The sequence below is a fragment of the Mugil cephalus genome, chromosome 18 (genome assembly GCF_022458985.1).
Source record: "Mugil cephalus isolate CIBA_MC_2020 chromosome 18, CIBA_Mcephalus_1.1, whole genome shotgun sequence".
NCBI classification, from domain to species: domain Eukaryota; kingdom Metazoa; phylum Chordata; class Actinopteri; order Mugiliformes; family Mugilidae; genus Mugil; species Mugil cephalus.
In genome coordinates, this window is record NC_061787.1 from 8962747 (window position 1) to 8984914 (window position 22168).

The 22168-nt window shown below is 42.0% G+C and overlaps 1 protein-coding gene across 3 annotated transcripts in view; it reads left to right on the forward strand.

Moving 5' to 3' along the window:
- The window catches only part of malrd1 (MAM and LDL receptor class A domain containing 1), a 52675-nt gene that overhangs the window by 20299 nt on the left and 10208 nt on the right, over nt 1-22168 (forward strand). For all 3 annotated transcript variants that reach the window (XM_047568835.1, XM_047568833.1, XM_047568834.1), the window contains exons 18-24: nt 1455-1743; nt 7758-8003; nt 9788-9945; nt 16976-17156; nt 19093-19221; nt 19378-19539; nt 21352-21509. In XM_047568835.1, the coding sequence (XP_047424791.1) occupies nt 1455-1743; nt 7758-8003; nt 9788-9945; nt 16976-17156; nt 19093-19221; nt 19378-19539; nt 21352-21509 (1323 nt within the window). The remainder of the gene's footprint in view (nt 1-1454; nt 1744-7757; nt 8004-9787; nt 9946-16975; nt 17157-19092; nt 19222-19377; nt 19540-21351; nt 21510-22168) is intronic.

The window sequence follows — 22168 nt, forward strand, 5'->3', positions numbered from 1 at the left end:
GGTGGCAGGAGGCTGCAGTATAGGTCATAAGCTCCACATCCTTTATTTTAGTGTTTGGGTGAACTAAAACACTAAAATACATGTCAAATATTTTTTTTTTTTCATGAATGGATTCAGTAATTGTAGGTAGTTAATATAATGCTGATGCATGTTCAAGTGTCAGTTTTTTGGTTTTAGTTAGTTATTTGACGCTATAGAAAGAGGACGTGGCTTAATGGTGACCACCAGTTGCCATGCCAACCCCCGGCTAAAGCGGACAATTGTTAAAAGGAAAGTAGGAAAGTATTGTTAAAAGGAAATAACATTATTAAAATAGTATTAAAAGGAAAAGAGATGGAGCTAAATAATTAAAGACAGCTGCCATAATAAACAGACAATCTGTTATTCACTTGACTAGTGATTTTGACCATTCATAATGTTAGGATACATCTTGCTGAGAGATGGGAGGTGAAACCAGGACAGTTAGCTTAGCTTATTTTAACTTATCTCAACATAAAGAACAGATGGAGGTGGAAACAGCTAGCCTGGCTCCGCCTGAAGTCGATAAAATCTGCCAGCTAATTAATTCAGTGTTTGCTTAATCCATACACAAGTGTAAAGATAAAATTTTATGCACGGGGCTGTTAAATCTAAGGATATTGCAACATGTCTGTGTTTGCTGCCATAAGAGTGATCTACCTCTCAGAAAGGGACGTGCACACCGGTTAATCAGTCAAACTGTTCCAATAGCCTTTGAGCTTCAAGAAAGAAAGGACGTGTTAAATTTGTTGTACTTTCATTTACAGCTAAAAAAAAATGTGACGTAGCTAAACGAGCAATTAGGGCGCGAGTGTGCGCTTGTGTACTTGGCAGTGTGCGAGTTTGTCCATCCACCCAGCTGTCAGACCGACGCTCGCCCAGGAATGACTTTTTGATTGACTGTTTGCTCCGCGTGTCATGTCAGTCTTATCCCACCGCTGACCTGTCAATCAATCATGTAGTCAGCACAAAGGCCCTAATTAAACTGAACGGATGCCTGAAGAGGGAGGGAGGAGGGAGGGAGAGGGGGAGAAGGCTGCTGTGCTGCCGTTGCTCATGAACGTGCCTCGGTTTGGAATGGAAGCGATAAAACGTATCACTGCCTCAGCGCTGCATGATGGAGAAAGACTTTTTCTCTCCATACCTTAATAAAGAGAAGAAGAGACTCGTGGGAAAAGCTCACTGATCTCGTAACTGACTGAGTGGACTAAAACTTCATTACCTTCGTTCGCCATTTGTTTCTTTACCTATTCCGTTGTGGAAATAGGAAACTTGTTAAAATGAGTGGTATCAGCGTAACAAGCAAGAACATTTCTCAGCAGACCCAGAACACATTACTTAGAAATAATCATATAAATGTTAATTATACCTTTGTAATTGTGTTTGCAACTGATAAGCAAATGAGAGGTGTGCTTCGTTCCCCTTCTTTTTCCCAGATGAATTTCTACTATCACATGTCTGGAGACGGCGTGGGGACGCTCGCTGTGTTCAGTAAAAGCGAGGGACATCTCCATCTCCTCCTGAACCTGACGGGAGATCAGGGCAACTACTGGCAGATGAAGGAAATCCCGCTGAGCGGCTCCAGAGACTTCCAGGTCATGTTCGAGGGCAAGGTGGGCCGGAGTTCAAAAGGCGACATCTGCTTGGACGATATCACCTTCTCTCCGGGGTGTCTGCTCGTTACGTCAGATAGCTTACCGGACAACACTCCTACGCCTCCTCCAGGTAAACAGTTTGTTTTGCTCTTTTCTTGGCGTCTTTGGGCTTGGCGAGGGAGGCAGCATCCGTCTGTTGGTCAGTACATGCACGACTTCAGTTCAAAATTGGTTGGAGATGTTCAGAAAGCATAAAAGTAAAGAGCGTGTGTGCTAATAGTTGTTGCTGTTTTCGTGCATAATAATTATGACAAGTTTGAGTCTGTTGTGAACAATGGTGATAATAAAAGCCTATAAAATCCAGTGTTACCCTGGATGTGTCATCCTAACCCAACCAGTGGTGACCTTTGGTAGCTTCAGTGCAACCAGGTTTGTTTCAGAACCACAATCAGCACTGTTCGTAAATCAGTGTCGCTATGTGGGGACATGATACAAATTGTGGAACATAACGAGCTGTAAAACAAGGATGCAAATCTCCGCTGACACAAGAGCACCACTGTTGAGTGTAGGAGGTCTTTACTGTGACTCGGGACGTGTTGCGTTCACGGGCTTACCTACAAATGTTGTCAGAAAACAGATCTCTCACGTGTCCTCTGGGGTTGTTCACACCTTTACTTTATGCTCGTCAGGGTTGTTGATGTAAGATCTGGATGGAGCCAAACTCACTGAAAACACACATGTTAAGTCATGTCACCATGTCACCGCTGGGCTGTTTGCACAGAGCTGATTCATATCCACTAATTTAGTTTGTTAATTCTTGCTTAGATCGTTATTATTTAGTTTATTAACAGCAAGGACAGGATATTTTAAAAGGCTGTCGGTGGTCACGAACAGAAAACGACAACTTTATTGTCGTTACGCATGTACAGAGCAAATAAATGCAGCTTGGCATCTAGAAGTCCAGAATCCAGAAGTGCAATAAGCAGTAAGTGCAAATAGTTTGGTATATAAGTGATATGATGCAGGTTGTTTTTATGGCATATGTTCATTCTGCTAAGACAGTGTGGCTCAGACCACTTTAAATGTGATCTGAGTGAAGGGATCTGAAATGTGTCCTCAGCGTCTCCTTAAGTGTGTTCATATTTTAAGGCGGCCGCTCCGGATCAGATCATAATGATGCACATTAATAGCTGGACTGGACCAAGATGCCCAACAAGGCATTGTCTCTGCCAAACAACAATTATAGTAAAAAGCTTGTTTGTAGCTGTGAGGAAATGGCAGCAAATTTCCTCAGAAAGACTGGATACCCAGGTGAAGGCCAGGGTGTAGCTGGCACATAGTCCTAATGACTTGTGAAACCTTAATAATGGCCTTTTAATGTCCCTTCAGCAGGGAGAGTGCTGGCACTGTAGTCCTCCGTAGTAAATAGCTATGCTCCTGTTTCCTTTAAGCTCTGTTTTCATATATAGGAATTTTATCGCAGCGCTTATAAACGATTGTCTGTGTGAGAAGAACTTAGCTGCGGAGCCCCACTTGTCACATCAAATTATTTTATGAATTGAGAAAAGGTATTACTCTGCTAAGAATGAGCTTTCTGAGCAGTTTTGATGACTTTCACCACGAGAGTTTGCTGTTATGGGCAATCACAGATGAATTGCTGCTGGGATGTTACAGCATCGCTCGCATTCAGAAGGTGAAAATTGCCCGTTTTAGAAATTGATGTCGTATTTATGAATGAAAATGAAGCTGTTCCAGAAGTCACAGCGGTAAATATGCATCGGCTTTCACCGAAAATTTATTTCACATCTTTTGTTTATTTATGTTGAATGTTTGAAATTTTTTCAAAATCTCCTTGTTTTCAATCTTTATATGAAGAGTAGTTTGCATCGACTAAAGTGAACCTATAATCTCAGCCTTGGGAGCTATTCAGCCACTAGAAGTTCCTCTGCATCACTTATAAGGGAAACCCCTCAAGAGGGAAGAGAAAACAACAAGTAATGATTTATTGCCATCGTCGCTGTCACTATAATTGGCCTATTAAATGTAAGGGCTTTCTGTTGTGTTGGATATCTGGGAGACGAGGGACTTTCTGGATTGTCTTTGAGTTGAAAGGGATGAAACTGTCATTTTCACCACTTCTCCTCTTCAGCTGGAGTGTGATGTGTAGGACTTTGCTCACAGCTCTCTCTTCTCCTTCACTGTCTCTTTGCATTTGTCCTGGTTAGTGTTAGCAGTGAACAGCACGAGTTCGGCAAAGAGGGAGCATTAATCAGGGACTAGATGTAGTGGGGGTCTCGCTATGATCTAATGCAGATCATTACGCTGAAGGTAATCCTTTTAAAAACACTGAATGCCTGTGCAACGATTTGTCATCTCTGGGGCCTGTCGTGACTTTGGAGAAATTCAGAAGAACGATCAAGCGCTTGTTTCTGCCTCGACGAAAATAACAGCGTTGGCGACTTCTGAAGCAGAGTCTCGATTCTTAAAGTGCATGTCCACAAAAACTCAGACGCTGGGATTTTATAAAAGTAAATAAGTAAAACTGTGACAAAATACTTGTCATTCGAGTGCAGTTTAGCACCTTGATATATTTTAGGTTTTAGCTCCTCTACACTTGAAGCTTGAAGCTCAAACTAATTGACTGCACGTGCAGTGTGTGTATATACAGTATATTTATATGTTTATGCATGAGCTATTGATTTACAGATTAATCCTAGGAGCTGGCCAAGGACATTCAATTTATAGAGTAGGCATAAAAAAATATAGTAAGGACCGAAATGGGCTTAAGATGTTATTTTTCTATTTTAAAACAAGCCAGAACCATTTTCTGATCAAGTAAAGAAGGAGCACATTAAGAAAATGGAAGTAGAAGTGGGAGTAAATCTTGAAGGTTAAGTCGGGGAGTAACAGCGCGGCCGTGCCAGTGAAGTGAAGTGAAGGGAAGTGAAGTTCATCCTGCCATTAAAGAGTCAGCAGGGACGCACCTATTCCGTCTGCGTCTTAGCAGCTGGTGGCTACAGAGGACCTACAGTAACACGACGAGCCTAGAGACAGCAGGAACTGTAATTATGTACTGCAGCCCCACGGGAGCTTTTTCTTCTACAGCTTCGATCTAAATAATCCCATCACAGTACACGATAAAGCAGAACGCCATGGCTGCACGCACGCTTTGTGTCTGCGGAGGAGCTTTTATCCAGGGGAATGTAACTGAAGGACAATCCATTCAGATAATGTAAATCTCATAAAAGGGGCTGTCATCACATGCTTAAAATATTCAGAGATTTCTATGTATGAATGCATGTATATGCTCCATACAGTATGTTGTGTGCGTGTGTGTGTGTATATGTGTAACGCCATCGATCAATACAAGAGAATACGTCTGATGGAGGATGTTAGCAAATCCATTAGTCAAACCACTCATCCATGTCCTTTCTCCTTAAGAGCAGCTGCCATGTTTCTAACAAGAGGATGCAGGAAATCGGTAGATTAGCAAAAGCTGACTTATATTTGCACAGAAAAATCTAACTCCTGATTATGCTTCTCATTTCAGGGCTGTGCGCTCACGTTAGCACTGGTGCTGGCAAGTTAAGAATTTTAGTAGCGCACAAAATTAGTAGCGCACCGGGTGGACAGTTAACGTGTTTATTGGCAAAATTAATTTGATACTGATAAGAAGTTAAGAAACATTGTTAAACTATCTTTAAAAACGTCATATTTAAATACGCAGTCGCCTCAAGTATTAAACTTAGCTTGGAGTGACCTTTTTTTTCTAGGGTGGCAAGGGTGAAGTGTGTTTGAAGATAATGTTTTTAGTGTGTTAATCTAATAAAGGACAAATTCATTTAAACCAAATAAATTGTCTTATTTACGTCTCTCTTAGATAGTTGACAAACAGGTTTTCTTTGAACAGCACTGGTCATTTGGCTGCATTCATTAGCTCCTGTGTTCCCAGGACAGGGGTCTCCAAACTGATGCTAATGCTAATGTTAATGCTAACCCGCTAAAAAGACAACACAAGAGCAGCGGTGTGCAATGTAAACAGACTTTCCAGTTGCCGCTAAACGCACTGCGTTTTTTGCCGCCGCTACGTCATCATCGATTTGAGAAGGAAAAATCTAAACAGCCAAGCTTGACTCAAAAGCGACATTTCCTAAATAAGGGCGGCAACAAAAGATTCATGCTTTTAGCAATCAAAAAATATATTTATATGGTCACAAACTGTCAGAAAATAATAACCAAAACCTGTCACAAAATGTCCAGTATCTTAAAATATGCAGCAGAAATATCTCTCTTATGAGACCGCTGGATTAACACTCTTATATAAAGAGTATTAGTGTAAACTGCATATTTAAGTCTTTCTCCTCATATTGTTTGAAGAGGTTTTTTGTGTAAATGTCCGATCAAGTCTAAAGAAAGCTGTAAGACACATTAACACCCTCTCACTCAGCGGTGGCTTTATTATGTTTCAACTGAGCACCAACTGAAGCACTTCTGTATATAAAATTATATTGAAAAATGTTACTGATAAATTAAATGCAACGAAATGTAAATAATTTTAATTTTAAATACCAGAAGTAAAACTGTGTAATTGATCTTTAAGTCATGATCTCGAGCTGCGTTCTTGCACCAGGGGGCAGTATGCCACTCAGGGTGTCCCACGACCCACGAAGTGTATTTGAGGACTGTGGGTCACTGGTGACAATGTCACATTGCACACAGCTGTGCAAGCCTTGATGTTGGAGTGACAGGTGTAGAGAGGAATTTCAGAAATGACGTTTTATTCCAGATGAATCCACGTCGAGCTTCCATGTGCTGCAGAGCCGCCTGGCTCCGTGGACAGGATCTGTGGCTTCCTGGCTTCCTATGTTCCTTTGTTGTGGCACATTGCTTCTGGTGCTGTGCATCTGAAGAGGAACAAAGGATTAGGAAGGACTTATACCCCTTTCTCTCCTTTGATTACAGGGACCACCCCTCTTCCTCACGCCTCATCTCCCTTTCTAGCACTCCCCGACGGCCAAGCACTTACCCCACAGGAATGCCTGGCTCCAAAAGAAGCAGATTCCTGCCCCCTACAGCAGCGCCACCCAATGATACAGTGATTTGGACTTACTGCTCCGTGCTCCTTTGTCTTTCTAAGCCTCTTAAAGAGACCCTGATGCTGCAAGCTCATGGTCCCCCCTCTTTTGAGTTGACTTCTGAAGTTAATACTCGCTCTTGTGTTGCTGATTAATCTAGTGAAGCGCACTAGCTGTTTTGCCACCAGGGTTATCGGTATATTGACTTTTTATTTCACTGTCCCATTCTTTAAGGGATAGTTTGACATTTCATGAAATCCACACAAGCTTTCTTCACTTAAACATGAAGCCTGTTAGCATAACACAAAAGTTTTAAGTAAAACCTTAAGCCTCAAATTAACGTTGTTTAAGAGACAAGAGGATTAGGGCCATTGAAAAAAAAATGGAGTTACAGCAAACGATTTTTTCTTTAGTTCTGTCTTTAATCTCTGAATTCTGAGAAAAAAATGTCAGAATTCAGAGAAAAAAAGTCAGAATTCTGAAAGAAACGTCAGAATTCTGAGAAAAAAGTCAGAATTCTGAAAGAAACGTCAGAATTCTGAGAAAAAAGTCAGAATTCTGCGATTAAGTGAGAATTCTGAGGAAAAAAAGCCAAAATTACGTGGAAAAAAATCGGAATTATGTAAAAAAAAAAGTCAGAATTCTGAAATTAAACTCAGAATTCTGAGAAAACGTCAGAATTTTGAGAAAAAAAAACATTTAATTTGATGTAATACATTATATATATATATATGTATATACATATATATCACTGCAATGATTTCCTGAAATCTTTCTGTTATACATGGATGAACTGAGAAAATGCCTCGTCTGTCAGATCTTGTTTACCTTTATCATGCTATGCTAAGGTAATCAGAATGCTAAGCTAACCACCAGCTAAGCTTACTTCATATTTAGAGTGCAGTCGTGTTTTTGGCACCAATCTTCTCATCTCATCTCATGTATCCTCTGACCTCCCTCTCAACCCAGAGCCAAAGCCGACCTACACCCTCCTTCAAGACAAACCTGTTCCTGTTTATATACATTCATACAGCGCCCTAGTTTTATTTTGTGCGTGTCTTACTTTCAGGGTCCTGTCCCTCCGGCTTCCTGCCTTGTGAAAATGGCAGATGTTTCACTCCGGGGCAGGGCTGCGACTTCACAGACGATTGTGGCGATGGCACCGATGAAAAGGACTGCGGGACGTCCTGCTCCTTTGAGGACGGCCGCTGCGGCTGGAAGAGCTCCCTGGCTGATAATTTCGACTGGACGCTGGGGACCGGATCCGTCCAAAGCATACGGCCTCCGTTTGATCACACCCTGATGGATGAGAATGGTTTGTGTTTCTCAACTGATTTAAAATTTGTCGAGTTGCTGGTACTTTTGTGGAGGTTTATGTTGACCAGGTCTTGATAAACCGAAAACAAGGCGACTGGACGTGACCTCTTTCAAATGCTGACCTCCTATAAGAGTCAGAATATCAACATCATTCTTCAGTCTAAACATTTGTCCCCAAAAAGCTTTACACCCATTCACACCTTGAGCCTAGAGAACCACTAATCGTGAATCTGAACAGCATCATCAATTAGCAGGTGAATACTCATTTGTTATCGGGCTCTCATCGTGTAGCTCTCAGCTGAGCACCACCCACAGATGATTTAAAATAAAAATAAAAACTCCTCATCTGTCATTTAAAGCGCAAGTCTCCAACAGGGGGTCTGGGACCCCCAGGGGGTCTGCAGAGGTACTGCAGGGGGGGTTGCAAAATCTTTGGTTGACTAGACATTTTTTATATATATATATTTATTTTTTTTATTTCCCCCCACAAATTTAAATTTTCTTAAATAGACATTATCATGAATCCAACATATTTTAGTAAGGCACAATATATCTCATATATTTTTTATTTATTATGTTTATGGTAGTTGCATACCCACTCTACTGTTGCACGGATTTGAATAAGAAAATTAATATTTGAACTTGTGTATTATTTGAAAAGCTTATTTTTGAATGCAAAAATTATAATAATAATATATTTATAAATAGCACTAGACAAAGTTTAATATGGGGGTCCCTACTTAATCTCTCCTTCAGTTTGTGGATTCTTGGCCTTAAAAACGTTGAAGACCCCTGATTTAAAGAAGCTACTTGGATGAGTGGTGAAACTCCTTCAGTGAAACTCAAACTAACTCCGCAGCCTTTGTTTTAACTTTGTTCCCGGTTTCTCATTAAAAATAAAATCCCTTACTGTCTTTGAATTATCATTGTATAATTGAGCATGTGCAGTCCTTGCTTTTGTATAATCAGAGTGAATGAAACGCCACCAATTTAAAACATTTGGCCCAGTGAAGTGTAACCGCTCTCGCGTCTCTCCCCAATGTTTAATTCATGCTTTAATCACTTAAGAGGCGAGATCAATAAGCTGCTTCTCAGCGTGCGAACGTACAACAGGTGAGAATTCAGGTGATTGATTCAGGCCTGAGACTGTTTTATACAGTGTAGCGTCCATGTGATAAATCAGTGCATATAGGCACAAAACATGGTGGCGCTCTTTCTCAGCATATCAAAGTTAACCCCAACATTTTCTATCCTGATTGATGTGGTTACTCTCCTGGTTATTATGTTAAGAGTAAAAATGGGTAAAAAATACAACAGATATTCAAAGGGAAGCAACACTGGAAGAAAAAAAGTGAAGATGAGCAAGCGCAAGACACAACAAGATGACTGACACGTGGAAGAATGAGGAGGCGTTAATCTCGCCGTGTTCCATTACAGCCTTGCAAAAAATGAAACATTATCCACAGAAACGTGTTACGAGGACATAAATATGTTGTCATCCTTTTAACTTGATCCAGATACCCGACATAGCTCCGTGAGAGATCGATTACACGCTGCACAGACACATAAAAGAGCAGCTCTGCTCCGCTCATTGAGCCATTCTCTCAGGTTTTCGTCCATTCGTCAAGAGTTCGACTTCGGCTGAGGAACCGTGAGTGGTGTCAAAAAAGGTGGTGAGAGATTAGGAGACGTGTCCCCCAGCGCGCTGTGACCTTGCCGGGTAACTGAGATGGCAGAGATCAGTTCATCTCATCAGCTCACTCGTCTCTTCTCTCCCTTCAGGTCATTTTGTCTACCTGGAGGCTACGCCGGTGGGCCTGAAAGGTGATAAAGCTCATATTAGGAGCTCCGTCTGGAAAGAGTCCAGCGCCATCTGCAAGCTCTCCTTCTGGTACTACATTTCCCGTAAGGCCTCAGGAACCATCCGGCTCCTGATCAAGGTAAGCCGCCTTGAGGAGAGTGTTTTCATTCAGATAAGACTTAAGGATTTATGCCGGCACATGATAGTCTACAAAAAGACGAACTGTCCCCCTCTGTCAAGGGTGGTTGCCGTGGTTACGCTCAGTCAAAAAATAAAGCTTGATCATATTAATTTATGCTAATGTGGGTAGTAATCACATCATATTAACACAGCTGTCTCGTTGTCCTATTAATTTGGTTAAAAGAGCAGTGCGGCCGTCAATCTTTGCCAATGTTTGATCTGTTGATCATCTGTGGGGAGGGAGTGGGGAGGTAGAGGAGAATGATGGGGGTCACGGTCACTCCCCAGCCAAGAGCGGCCCAACCCCACCATCTGGGCACACTTCGTCCCTGCCAGTTCTCAAGGCCTGTAGCTTGTTAGGCGTTCAGCCATCTACTTTGTGTATGCACGGTTGACTTTCAGGGATTAGGGGTTCTGTTTCTATCTTCCTGCCTTTTAGATTCTGCTGTGATTTACTGAGCCTCCATCCTCTGGTACTTTCAATTTCATTTGACTTCCCCAGGTGTGACTCAAGGTTTTACGGGGTAGGCATTGTGCATGAGTAGATTTATTGCTCCACGTGGGAATATGCAGTAAAATACTCACCGATCAGCCACAACAGTAAAACCACCAACTAGTGTGACGTGAATATCATTCATGGTCCCATTACAATGTAACGTTCTTTGAGGAGATCTGGGTTCTGGCATTTTTGTGGATGTCTCTCTGACACGTACCACCACCTGAACATTGTCGCAGAGCGAACACACCACCGAGTGCAACCGCAAGGAGGTGTTCCTTTGTTCCTTGTAACCTCCCTACTTGTATCTAAGAAAGGTGGGGACCCCTCACCCCGTACAGCAATAAATTAATTTGAGGAATTATTCAATTAGCAATTTAACCGTTTAATTCAGTTTCAATTTATACATATTTTAACCCTAAACTGCAAAATTTACATCCTAACATTCAATATTAGTTATTATTATTACTATTTTCCTATATAAGTCCTTTGTTTGTAGTTAGAACACTTTCTCCTCCTTCATAAATTTACTCTCCATCTTTTGGACAAGTGACTTGATGATGCCTTCACGAAAACTTGGAAATTTCAGATGTCCGATATCATAGCGCTCACGTTACAGGTTAACTTGGAGGAGAAAAAATAAGTTTGGTATATTTTCACCGGTTGCTGAGCATTAAAATATTTGCAGCAGATATTTTTTATGAGTTTGACAAGTCAGAGCTAATTTTTCCCCAAGTTGCCTTGAATGCAGCATCAGCTGCAGCTGGATCTCAACCATGCTTCCCAAGACCCATCCCCACCTAGGCCTATTTTAAGGGGCCTAAGCCTCCCGTGTCCTTAAAACCTAGTGACGCCCCTGATTATGACCAGGAACACCCCTCAAAAGCAGCAGTTTTGGACGTGTGAGTCCTCTCGCCATCAAAATTTGTCTTTTCAAAGTCGCCCATTTTCCTTCTTTCAACTCCCTAATGCCTAATATCTCTCCTACTGACACGAGCCATGACAACAAAATAATCAGTGTTGTTTACTTGACCAGTGATTATGACCATAATACTTCACATAATGATAATAATAATAATGGCTGATCAGTGTATTCTTGTACGTGCAGCAGTTGAAAGTGTTCGTGCGTCTCTGGGTGTGTTTGTGTGTTGCTGCAAAAATTGTTTAATCCCATTTACAAAACAGGCCAGTCGGGTTACCATGTAAATTTTCAAAGTGTTTCTTTTGTCAAGCAGCTCGAAGTAGCACCCCGCCATGCGAAATTTACATCTCATTACTCTTGCTGAAAAAATGACACCGGTGTTATCTCATGCTGCTTCTATTAACAACCACATCCTGTGCAGCCAAAGCGTGATATAGTGCGGCTTATTGTCACCGAGTCACGCTGTTAAACTGGTTGTATACATTACCGCGAACACGGGCAACTTTATGGGTCGAAATATGCATAATTTATGTTTAAATAATGTTGGCTAAAGGCTACAATGTGCATGTGGAGCTGTATTATGAAATGTTTTAACCTTTGTTCGGATGCAAATGTACATATTCATAATCTTTGTTAAAGATTTGTCATTAGTACTGAACTGAGTCAGATGTGTTGCAAATAATAAGGGAATATAATTAATTTTTAACTTATCATGGGATAAATAGACAGAAAAAAAAATGCAATATCAGAAACCTAATAAAACATAAATAAATGTACATGCACATTACCAATTTCCCTGTTATACAGATGCTCTGTGATACTGGTTACCTGGTGCAGACAGGAGGCTGCTTAGATTTCACATGGTGGGTTTTTACCCTTTTTTTCAATCAAATCCTCAGGCTGATTGATTGATTATGTGACTCTCTGAGGGGCTGGACATGATGAATGGGCGTGGACCGTTATCCATCTACGGCCCTTTCGCATATGGATGAAAAATGTAAAATCTGGCCTTTCAAACGGGGTCAGCTCTCGACATTAAAAACAGTCATTTACACACGGACTCGGAGGGTGTTGAGTTCAGGGGTCGTCCCGTCTCATTGAACACATTTAGTGAAGTGTGTGTGCGAGAAGGAGAGGAGGGCGAATCGGTGTCTGAGTCCAGCTTTATGTTGCTTTAGCTTATCACGGCTCATAAATGACGTTAAGTACGTGTATGACCTAGAAGGCTCAAAGACGTTAGCACTTAGCGGTTATTGCTTTCATTAACAACATTATGCTGTAGCATTTTATAGCTTGGTACATGCAAACAAACGCACACATTTGCACAGCCGAGTCGCTCTCTGCAAGCATCGTAGTGTAAATATGGTGTGAGCCATCTTTAAAGGTTGATTGAAGAACAAAGGGAGTTATGTTAATGAAGCTATAGACAAAAAAAAAGAGAGCGGGAGGGAGGGAGGGGATCATATTTATCTGGCAAGCGTTTCCCCTGTGAAGTTTGTAAAGAGCTGTGAACTGTTCTTAAGAGGAATTATTCAGCGCACAGTTCAGGAGCACCACAATGGGGGATCTCAGTTGTCAAATAGCAACCAACTCCCATATCAACACATGAGAAGTGATGTGTCTCCAAGCTTTCATTTATATATACACTCACCTACCACTTTATTAAGTACACCTTGCTAGTAAAAAGTCGGACGCCCTTTTGCCTTCAGAACTGCCTTAATTCTTGATGTAATACGTTTAACGAGGTGTTGGAAACATTCCTCAGAGATCTTGGTCTATATTGACATGATACCATCACACAGTTGCTGTAGATTTGTTTGGCTGCACATCAGTGATGCGAATCTCCCGTTCCACCACATCCATGCTCTATCTCTTGGATTGAGATCTGGTGACTGTGGAGGCCACTGGAGTACAGTGAACTCACTGTCATGTTCAAGAAAACAGTTTAAGATGATATGAGCTTTGTGACGTGGAGCATTATCCTACTGGAAGTAGCCGTCAGAAGATGGTCCACTGTGGTCATAAAGGGATGGACATGGTCAGCAACAATACTCAGGTAGGCTGTGGTGTTTAAACCATGCTCAGTTTGTACTAAGGGGCCCAAAGTGTGCCAAGAAAATATCTCCCACACCATTACACCACCATCACCAGCCTGAACCGTTGATACAAGGCAGGATGGATCCAAGCTTTCATGTTGTTGCATCTGAATGTTGAAGCTGAAATCGAGACTCATCAGACCAGGCAACGTTTTTCCAATCTTCTATTGTCCAGTTTTGCCTGTGTGAACTGTAGTTTTAGTTTCCTGTTCTTAGCTGACAGGAGTTACCCTATGTGGTCTTCTGCTGCTGTAGCCCACCTCTTCAAGGTTCGACCATTCTCTGTAAACCCTAGAGATGGTTGTGCATAAAAAATCCCAGTAGATCAGCAGTTTCTGAAATACTCAGACCATCAGCCCGTCTGGCACCAACAACCATACGTTCAAAGTCATTTAAATCCCCTTTCTTCCCCATTCTAATGCTTGAACTTTGAACTTCAGCAAGTTGTCTTGATCACCTCTACAGGCCTAAATGCACTGAATTGCAGCCATGTGATTGACCGATTAGCTATTTGTGTTAACAAGCGATTGAACATGTGTACCTAATAAAGTGGCAAGTCAGTGTATATGGAAGTTATAAACGTTTTTTTTCTTTTTAGATGCAGGCCACTGGACAATGGCACAAAGTAGATATATGACTTTCAAACATTAGCTAATGAAGTGCTGTGGGACGTCGCCAGTATCAAATTAGTAAAACTTTAGAATCAAACACAACTGAGAAATGTTTGGTGATTTAAAAAAAAAAAAATCTGAAAGTAGTTAAAGCTACAGTCAGCGGGTTGCCAGTGTAACTTGGCACACGAGATGGGAACAGAGGGAAACCGCTAACTGGGCTCAGTGGGTAAGTAACTAAATCTGCCTACCAGCACCTGAAAGCTCGCCCATTTTAAAGTTTAAAGCGGCGAACAGGCTGCTCGTTGTAGTGATTATAGGCCTCGGGTTAACACATTTACAACAACAGACATAAGAGACGTAAATGTAATTTTCTTCCATGTTTCAGAAAATGAGGAATACTTTTTAAAAACATCCCTTTTCACACAGGGATTGTGTTATTGTTGCCTTACGAACAGAGGTAATGTGAACAGTCTACCTTTATTACCACTGTTGCCATTTTCCCATTTATATAATTATATATTTCTGTATGAATGTTGTTTGTTCACATGTGGCTGAACATCTGCCAGTCAGCCCGACAGAGCATATTTCCCCCAGAGAATTATAGAATGAGAAAGCTAATTATCTGGACATATTCTGGATTTCAGGCATTGTCCAGTAACAAAAACAATATGCTAATATCCCCTCTGTGTTTTTAACCGAGCAGAAGATAAGTAGAAAAAAAAAACAAAAAAACAAAAAAAAAAACAAGCAGCGTGAAAAGGAAAAGCCATGAATACAAATTGGATCCCAGCTTAGTGGAACATTCGGTGTATGGCTGAGACACCGGGGATTAGAAAACTTCAATAAAACAAGCATTTTCTTGTGATTACAGCTTTGTTCTGTTTTGGCCTCTTGACTTTTACTGGGAGGGGGATAATAAAATGAAATTATGCAAACGTACATCCACAGCTCTTTGAGAGAACCGAATTTGCGGCCGCGCCGCCTCGACTCAGGAAATGAAGCTTCGCGCTGATCGAATAAATGCCTCCACTGATATGCCACCCAGGCATCAAACGTGAGCCGTGTATGCCGGTATCTCGCGCTCGTCAGTCGCTCTGAGGCTGCTTTTATGGATTGAGCCTTTACTCCGCGACATAAATCTGGATAAGTCTTGCTGTAACGCTGCCTATTAATCTGCGCGCTACTCTCACAGTAACAAGATTATTTCAAGCCAGGGCTCCGCTGGCGTACAGCGGAGGAGACAGCCTGTGCATGCCTCACCCAAGGGTGCATTTTAATAGGCTTTCAAACTGCCGAGTTGAATGTGACATTGCTCGTCCTCTGGTTTTGAGTACATTAGACCAGGTCTCCTTTCACTGCAGCCGAGGCCTCTGGCGACGTATCCCAACTTCAAGTGCAGCAGGTTTGATGTCTTATTTTGGAAAAGCCTACAGCTTTTGGGGGTGTTTACCCAGTTGCCTGCAATTTCCAGAAAGTTTCAGACCGACTCCCAAAGCGTGTGACATTACAGACTCGCATTTATTTTTTTACAGAGACCAGAGGACGAGGAGGCTGTTATGAATTATTGCGGGGTTACACCATTCTTAAAATTAGACTCATAAACTTCATCGCGATGGGTAGATAAATCTATACGTTCCACGATTAAACGCTAACCAGCCGCGGCTTCTCTGCATTGACCTGGAGCTCAAATAGATTTTTAACTATCACTTTAATCATCACAAGTGAGAAATGAGGTAGAAAGTGTGTGTGCATGTTTCTATAATATCTGTGCAAAGACTCTTTCAGTCTTTAGTGTATCGCCTCCGCTTGCCAGCAGTTCAGTCTGGGTGATGAGCTGGTTTTACACTTCATTCTTCTTGCATGCTTTTGTAGATCTAAAAATATAAGGAAGTGACTGTTGTTAGTCAATCAGTCTTTTGTGTCATGCTTTTAAATGTCAAATTCTGAAAAAAAAAAAAAAAAAGAATGAAAACTTGCATCCCAAGGACATTCAGTCCCAAACACCACGAAGAAATTACTGCACTAAAAGCTGCTTATCTAGTTATAACTATACAATGTACAGTATGTATGTATTTCTTTGTTTCAGTCTGTTTTCCTTCTTGGGGAAATTACCTGGATTGTCCTTCAGTTTTCTCTTCAGTGTTACTGTTCCTGCATGCCATTTTTTATTTTTTTTATTTTTTTTACAGTGTCTCCTCTGAAATATTATTAAAACGTAATAAACGTCCATGTGCTCGTTGCTGTCTCAAGACACAGCATTTATTTTTATGACGTGATATGTCTTTGGAAACGATGCTTTTCGCATGACATTAAACAACCGCCGGTGAGATGCTGGCTCATAAAGACTTAGGGCCCCACAAAAACCCCTGTCAAAGTCACATGAACTGTCTCAGAGCAGTATTAGTCCTGATTTAGTGCCTGGCCCGTACCATGGGAAAAGACATAGTGGACTTACAGAGGAATACACGTCGGTCTGTCTTTTAATATGTTCCATATGTGGCATGAGAGAAATCCATTACCATACCTCAGGGAGAGCAGGGTTTCAGTCTGAATTGCAGGTCTCAAGGCAGGGAACTTATTACTGCAGTGTTATGCTAATGAGACTTTAATGACTCCTCTTAGATGCCATTCGCTGTTTCTCCGCAGCTGCAGTTTGTCCAAAAGCTAATTTCAGCTCATTTTAAGTTGAAGCCCTTCGCTCTTGACATGTGAATCAATAATGCTTGAAGTTTGAAGAGTATATATTGACAGTAATCGCTGCTGTAGCTTTGAATCCACTTTGAGGCACTTTGAAATGATGTTGCAATCACGCTCCGCGTTATAACCAGAGCTGAATGTGAAATCTTTGCTCCTCTCCGCAGACAGACAGCGATTTGTTGGAGGTTTGGAATAAAACGGGGCATCAAGGGAACAACTGGAACCGAGCAGAGGTCCCCCTGAGGAAGCTCAGGAACTTTGAAGTGATCTTTGAAGGGATCCGGTCCAGGGACGTGAGCGGAGGAGCTGCCCTGGATGACCTGGAGTACATAGACTGTGCCCCAAGTATGTGACCTACAGCAGAGCACAGTCCTCATGCCTCCACACTAGTGACAAAACTATAGGTATTACGTACTCAGGTTGTCCATCTGTACGTCCCTTTCTCACGTGATACTTCAAGAACACCATGGCGGACACTCTTCACATTTATGACTTGAAACTGGGATTGAAAAGTCCAGTCGAAAGTTTACCGTAAGAAGATAAAATTAATGAAGACAGTAATGACATTAAGAGGCTGCTATGACAACCCCTGCTTCAAACCTCAAAAAGTGTAAAAATTGATAAGAATCCCATCAGCCAGCAGATGCTAGCGTGCTAACACAGGACGTCACACCTGGGTTATCAACGTTACAGTTAAAGAAGTCGGAAAACTAGATGGAAGCGTGAAAGCTCTCGCCATGCCCAGTTATAACTTCAATAATTACATTTTTTAGTGCAGAGTGAAAGTTCCAGTTGAAAATTCCAACTCTGAGGACAAATGGGACGCACCATAAGCCCCAGCATGTTAGCATTGTCATTGTTAGCATACTGGTACTAGTATTTAGCACTGAGCTGCTAGAATAGCTGTAGGGTTTCATTACGTGAGTGGGGGGTGGATACAGGGCTGTGTTAAAGATTTTTCCCACATTTCTTTTACTTTAGAAGACAAATTTACTCTACTATCCAAGAGAATAATGCCAACAACTTATTGTTGTATACTGTATCTACCATACTGATTTCCTGGTTCAACAAGAGCTGCAGCCACATTGGCTGAATCCTACACTTTCTTACCCCTGAAACAAAAACATTCAACCCAGAACCAACCAACAAAACTAAACACTAAAACCCTCTTTGTACACTTTCATCTGAAGTTGAATTATTTAAAATGCAAATAGCCCGTAGTAGTACCAGCTCATATTAACTCTGGATTAGAAATCATACATCCTTAATCTTGTCTTTGAAGATCACTGAACCCATGAATCTTTGTTTGTATGGGATAAACTAATATTAACAAATGGTGTAAATTTTTACTATTGCCACATTTCTTAAAGCAGTGAATGGATAATTATAGCAGTGGCTTAGAAAATACATATTATGGAAGGAATTTTATTAAATTATACTTCCAATAATCTTCATTTAGATATGATTATTATTTTATGGTATTTCTAACCGGTAGTTTATGGTATAATATTGACCCTGTCTCCGGTGAACTCGGAGAAACGGAGCTCGTATATGTATCGAAGGAAGAGGGTTTGATTTTCTGTGCGCTGACAGACGCTGACAGACGCCGTTTGATGTTTATGTCCGAGGCAGATGTTCGACATTAAAAAGGACCCGGCACGAGGCTGGGCACCGCGTGGGACGTTTCCTGTCTCTGTCAAGGCCCGGCTCCGACATAAAAAATGTAAACATCCATACACAGGCATAAATACCGACGCGGACGAAGTGGAGACGTAGATCAAAACAGACGGAGAGGCGCGTGTGCGAAGACTGACAAGTAGACAAAGTGTATTTCCAGAAACCGAATGACAAAGACACTCAGCTTCCATCAACCTTAAACTATAATGTTGATTTTCAGTTTAATCTATGAGGGGTTTAACCACGCTGACCTCCTGGAATGAAGTCTTCCCTCATTTCAGCCATCACTTAACGTCACTGCCTTTGAAGTTTAACGGTGCGCACAGGCCACACAGACTCACGTAATGTAGTTGTGCTGTAGGCTGTCTCTGATCCACCTGATCTCTCTGTTCTGTCTAACAAGGCGGAGCTGGAGGAGGGAGGCTTTCATTTCCATGACAGGCCTTTGTTGGCTTTTGTTTAGTGTCGACTGTGATGCTCGCGCCCTTTGGTGTAGAGGAATAGAAAATAAAGTTGTTCTTGAGAGCGCCTTCTGTAAATCTGCATTAGAAGCTGAAGAGACGAGACGTTAATAAGAGTCTGTGCTTCGCCTTTTTTGTTTTAGGTGCTGCGGAGGTCGTTAGCTGCCCTGCAGTCACGGACTTTGTGTGTCGCTGCGGTCAGTGTATCGAGTCCCACCTGGTGTGCGACAGCAAGGCCGACTGTGCTGATGAATCTGATGAAATAGACTGCGGTGAGTCAAAATAATAATAAAAAAATAAAAAAACACGGACGGAAAAACCGAATGGTTTGCATTGGCCGTGAGAGCGAGTCTCCCGTACTGCACAGCAGAAAGACAATTTTCGGTCTAGACGTTTCACGCTCTCCTTCCATCTTTCGCCCCTTGCAGACCACATGATTGCCTCTCCAGGTGCTTGTACTTTCAACATGGAGGAGGACCAGTGGGAAGAGCGCTGCCAGCTTTCTCAAGACCTTGACGATGACTTTGACTGGCGGATCAGTCACAAGACCGAGACACCGGGAGCCGGACCTCAAACTGACCACAGTCCAGGTCTGAACCTCGAAGAAAAAAAGCAAAAAAAAAAAAAAAAAAAACACTGAACCACCAATCAAATGCATTTTTTTTTTAAAAGTAAATGGTTTTGCCCGCCAACCATCGACCCTGACATCCTCCAAGTAAGTTTGATGCTTTACAGGAGCTGTCTGCGGCTTTGGCTCAAGGGGGGCAGTGTGAGTTGAGCCACAAGTGTGCGAATGGGTGAATGAGAAAGTCTTTTAAGAGCTCTGAGCACCACCGCACCGTACCAAGCGCAGAACATTTCCCAGTTAATGCGGTTTTACCGACCTCTGAACTTTCCTCCACGACCGAAGGAGCGTCCACACAGCTGTAAAATTGAACTAAAAGGTCTTGTTTATGTTCAAAACTCGCCGTTTGTGTTCGCTTCCTTGTTTTTTAGTGAATTATTAATGAAACTGTCAAAAAGCAATTTCTCAAAATTAAGACCAAACATCTCTAGCGTCCTTTTGACACCCCCCCCCCATGTTTTCGGCGCTTTATGTAATTACGACTTGACAGCTGGGAAATAGGATCTTCTGAAAAGCATTTCAAGGTGGGTTAATAATAGATCCTGAGCAGTGGCAGTCTGACAGAGCTTAACAGCACTGGACGTGTTTACGCTGTATGAAAGTTTTATTTGTCTACATTAATTGAAAATTAACGGTGCTAAGGTTACAGCAGACCCCCCGTCTATAAAAGGAAATGTAAACCCTCATTTCCGCGTGACTTTTGCATTCATTAGTGACTCTGTTGCACTTCGGCTGCTTGGAAAGGCTTTTGTTGGTTGATGCTGCCTCCTCTGCTTGGTTAATAAAGCTTGAAAAATGACTCTTGACGGTGAGAGGATGACCCCAATAAACAAATAATAGCAGCGTGGGCGAGAAAAAAAAAATGTAATTACAGTTTTGAATAGCAGGAGTAATTTGAAAAATCAAAACAGGGCAAGTCATACATCACACATTGCTTCTTTCTCTCTTCTATAGTGCGACATTGATATTTTAGACATTAGGACTGTAGATCTAGAGCATAGGTCATTCACAGTACTTTAGGAAATGGATAATGATGAGCCATTCTCTGCAGAGCTGATGTCAGAGTGTTTGTGTGTCATCCTGTCATCCTCACACGCAGACATTGACAATAAAAGTTGTGTTTTTTTTCGTGGGCGCTCATTGAACCGGCCGTCCCGCTCTGAGATATAGCTGTTTCTCCTCCTTGTGTTTGCCTGTCACTGAGTTACTGAGTCGGCCGCCGCGTCTGATCGGCCAGAGGAGTTTATCGATCGGAGAGATGAGTCCGGACATTGGGCTCTGGATGGATGGATCGATAAATGTAATCATCCGTAACGCTCATCGATCGCCGCCGCAACAGGCTGGGACTTGGCAGAGGTCCTTTAGTTACAGTTAAAATGATGGAGCAACATGTGTTCTCGGGAATCAACTTTTATCTGAGCGACTTTATTTTTTTTTTTTTAACGTTCGGAGTCAGAGGAGAAGAATCCAGTGTTATGGTTAAGGTTGTGGGCTTAAAGGCCCCTTAACTCATGTGGAAAACTCCCACTTTGTTCTGGCTTGTACAGATGCTTTCTCATCTCTGAGACCAGCCAAGCTGAAGATTTTTTTTTTCTTTTTGTAGCATTTGGCTAGAGGCTACGGCATCTCGCCACAGCCCTCTTCTACAAATCTCATGTATATTGTGAACATCATAAGAAAGTTATTGGATTTCTCTCCTGCAGTAAAGTTAAAATTGGATGGATTTTCTGCACCGTCTCATCGCAAACGTACTACGGACGTGTTCTCTCCAAAAAAGGTGGCGGGGGGAACTTCCTGTACGCACACTCGGCCACTCAGAGGGAGGGGGACGTTGCCGGGGTGACGACCAGGCGGCCGTTTCCTGCCAGCATCGGCCTGTGTCACCTGCGCTTCTGGTTCTTCATGCACGGCTCGGAGAGGATGGGGACGCTGAAGGTGACCTGATCTCAGACACATGTCGAGAAATTTACACTTGTTGATTTATTTATTTATTTATTTTTAGGCGTTATTAAGTTGTTATTTCCCCGCCATCAGACGATCCGTCACTGTCAGCCCGAATTTGGTTTTGATAGATGGGTATAGACAGATATATTTGTCCCGTTTCACTGATCCAATCACACTCTGTTTACTGTCAGTCCTACGGGACGATGGGCGTCTAGAAAAGCCTTCCTGCCAGTAAACAATCCATCAAAGCCTGCCACCTTACGCACCCGATTATCATATCCGTCTTTTCATGTCTTTTTTTGGGCCGCTTTGTTCTCCGGGTTAATTTCAAAACAACAAACAAACGCTAAAAAACAAAAGGCTAATTAGACAGGAAGCGCACTCCGCACGCAGCCACAGAACAGACCCTCGGAAACGTCTTGAAGTGGAATATGGACAAATGATTAGATGATTCAAATTGCAGCCCTGCACAAAAAGAAGTATGACATATTCTTCCTTCACACACTACATGATGGTTTTACTGTAACCAACAGTAACCAAAGCTACTCAAAAACCAATGACTGTTTAATAGCCTTTGTTTTAGTTTTTTTTGTTGCTACTCTATTATGTAGAACTCATAATGTTTCCTTTTAATAAACCCAGTAGTTCTG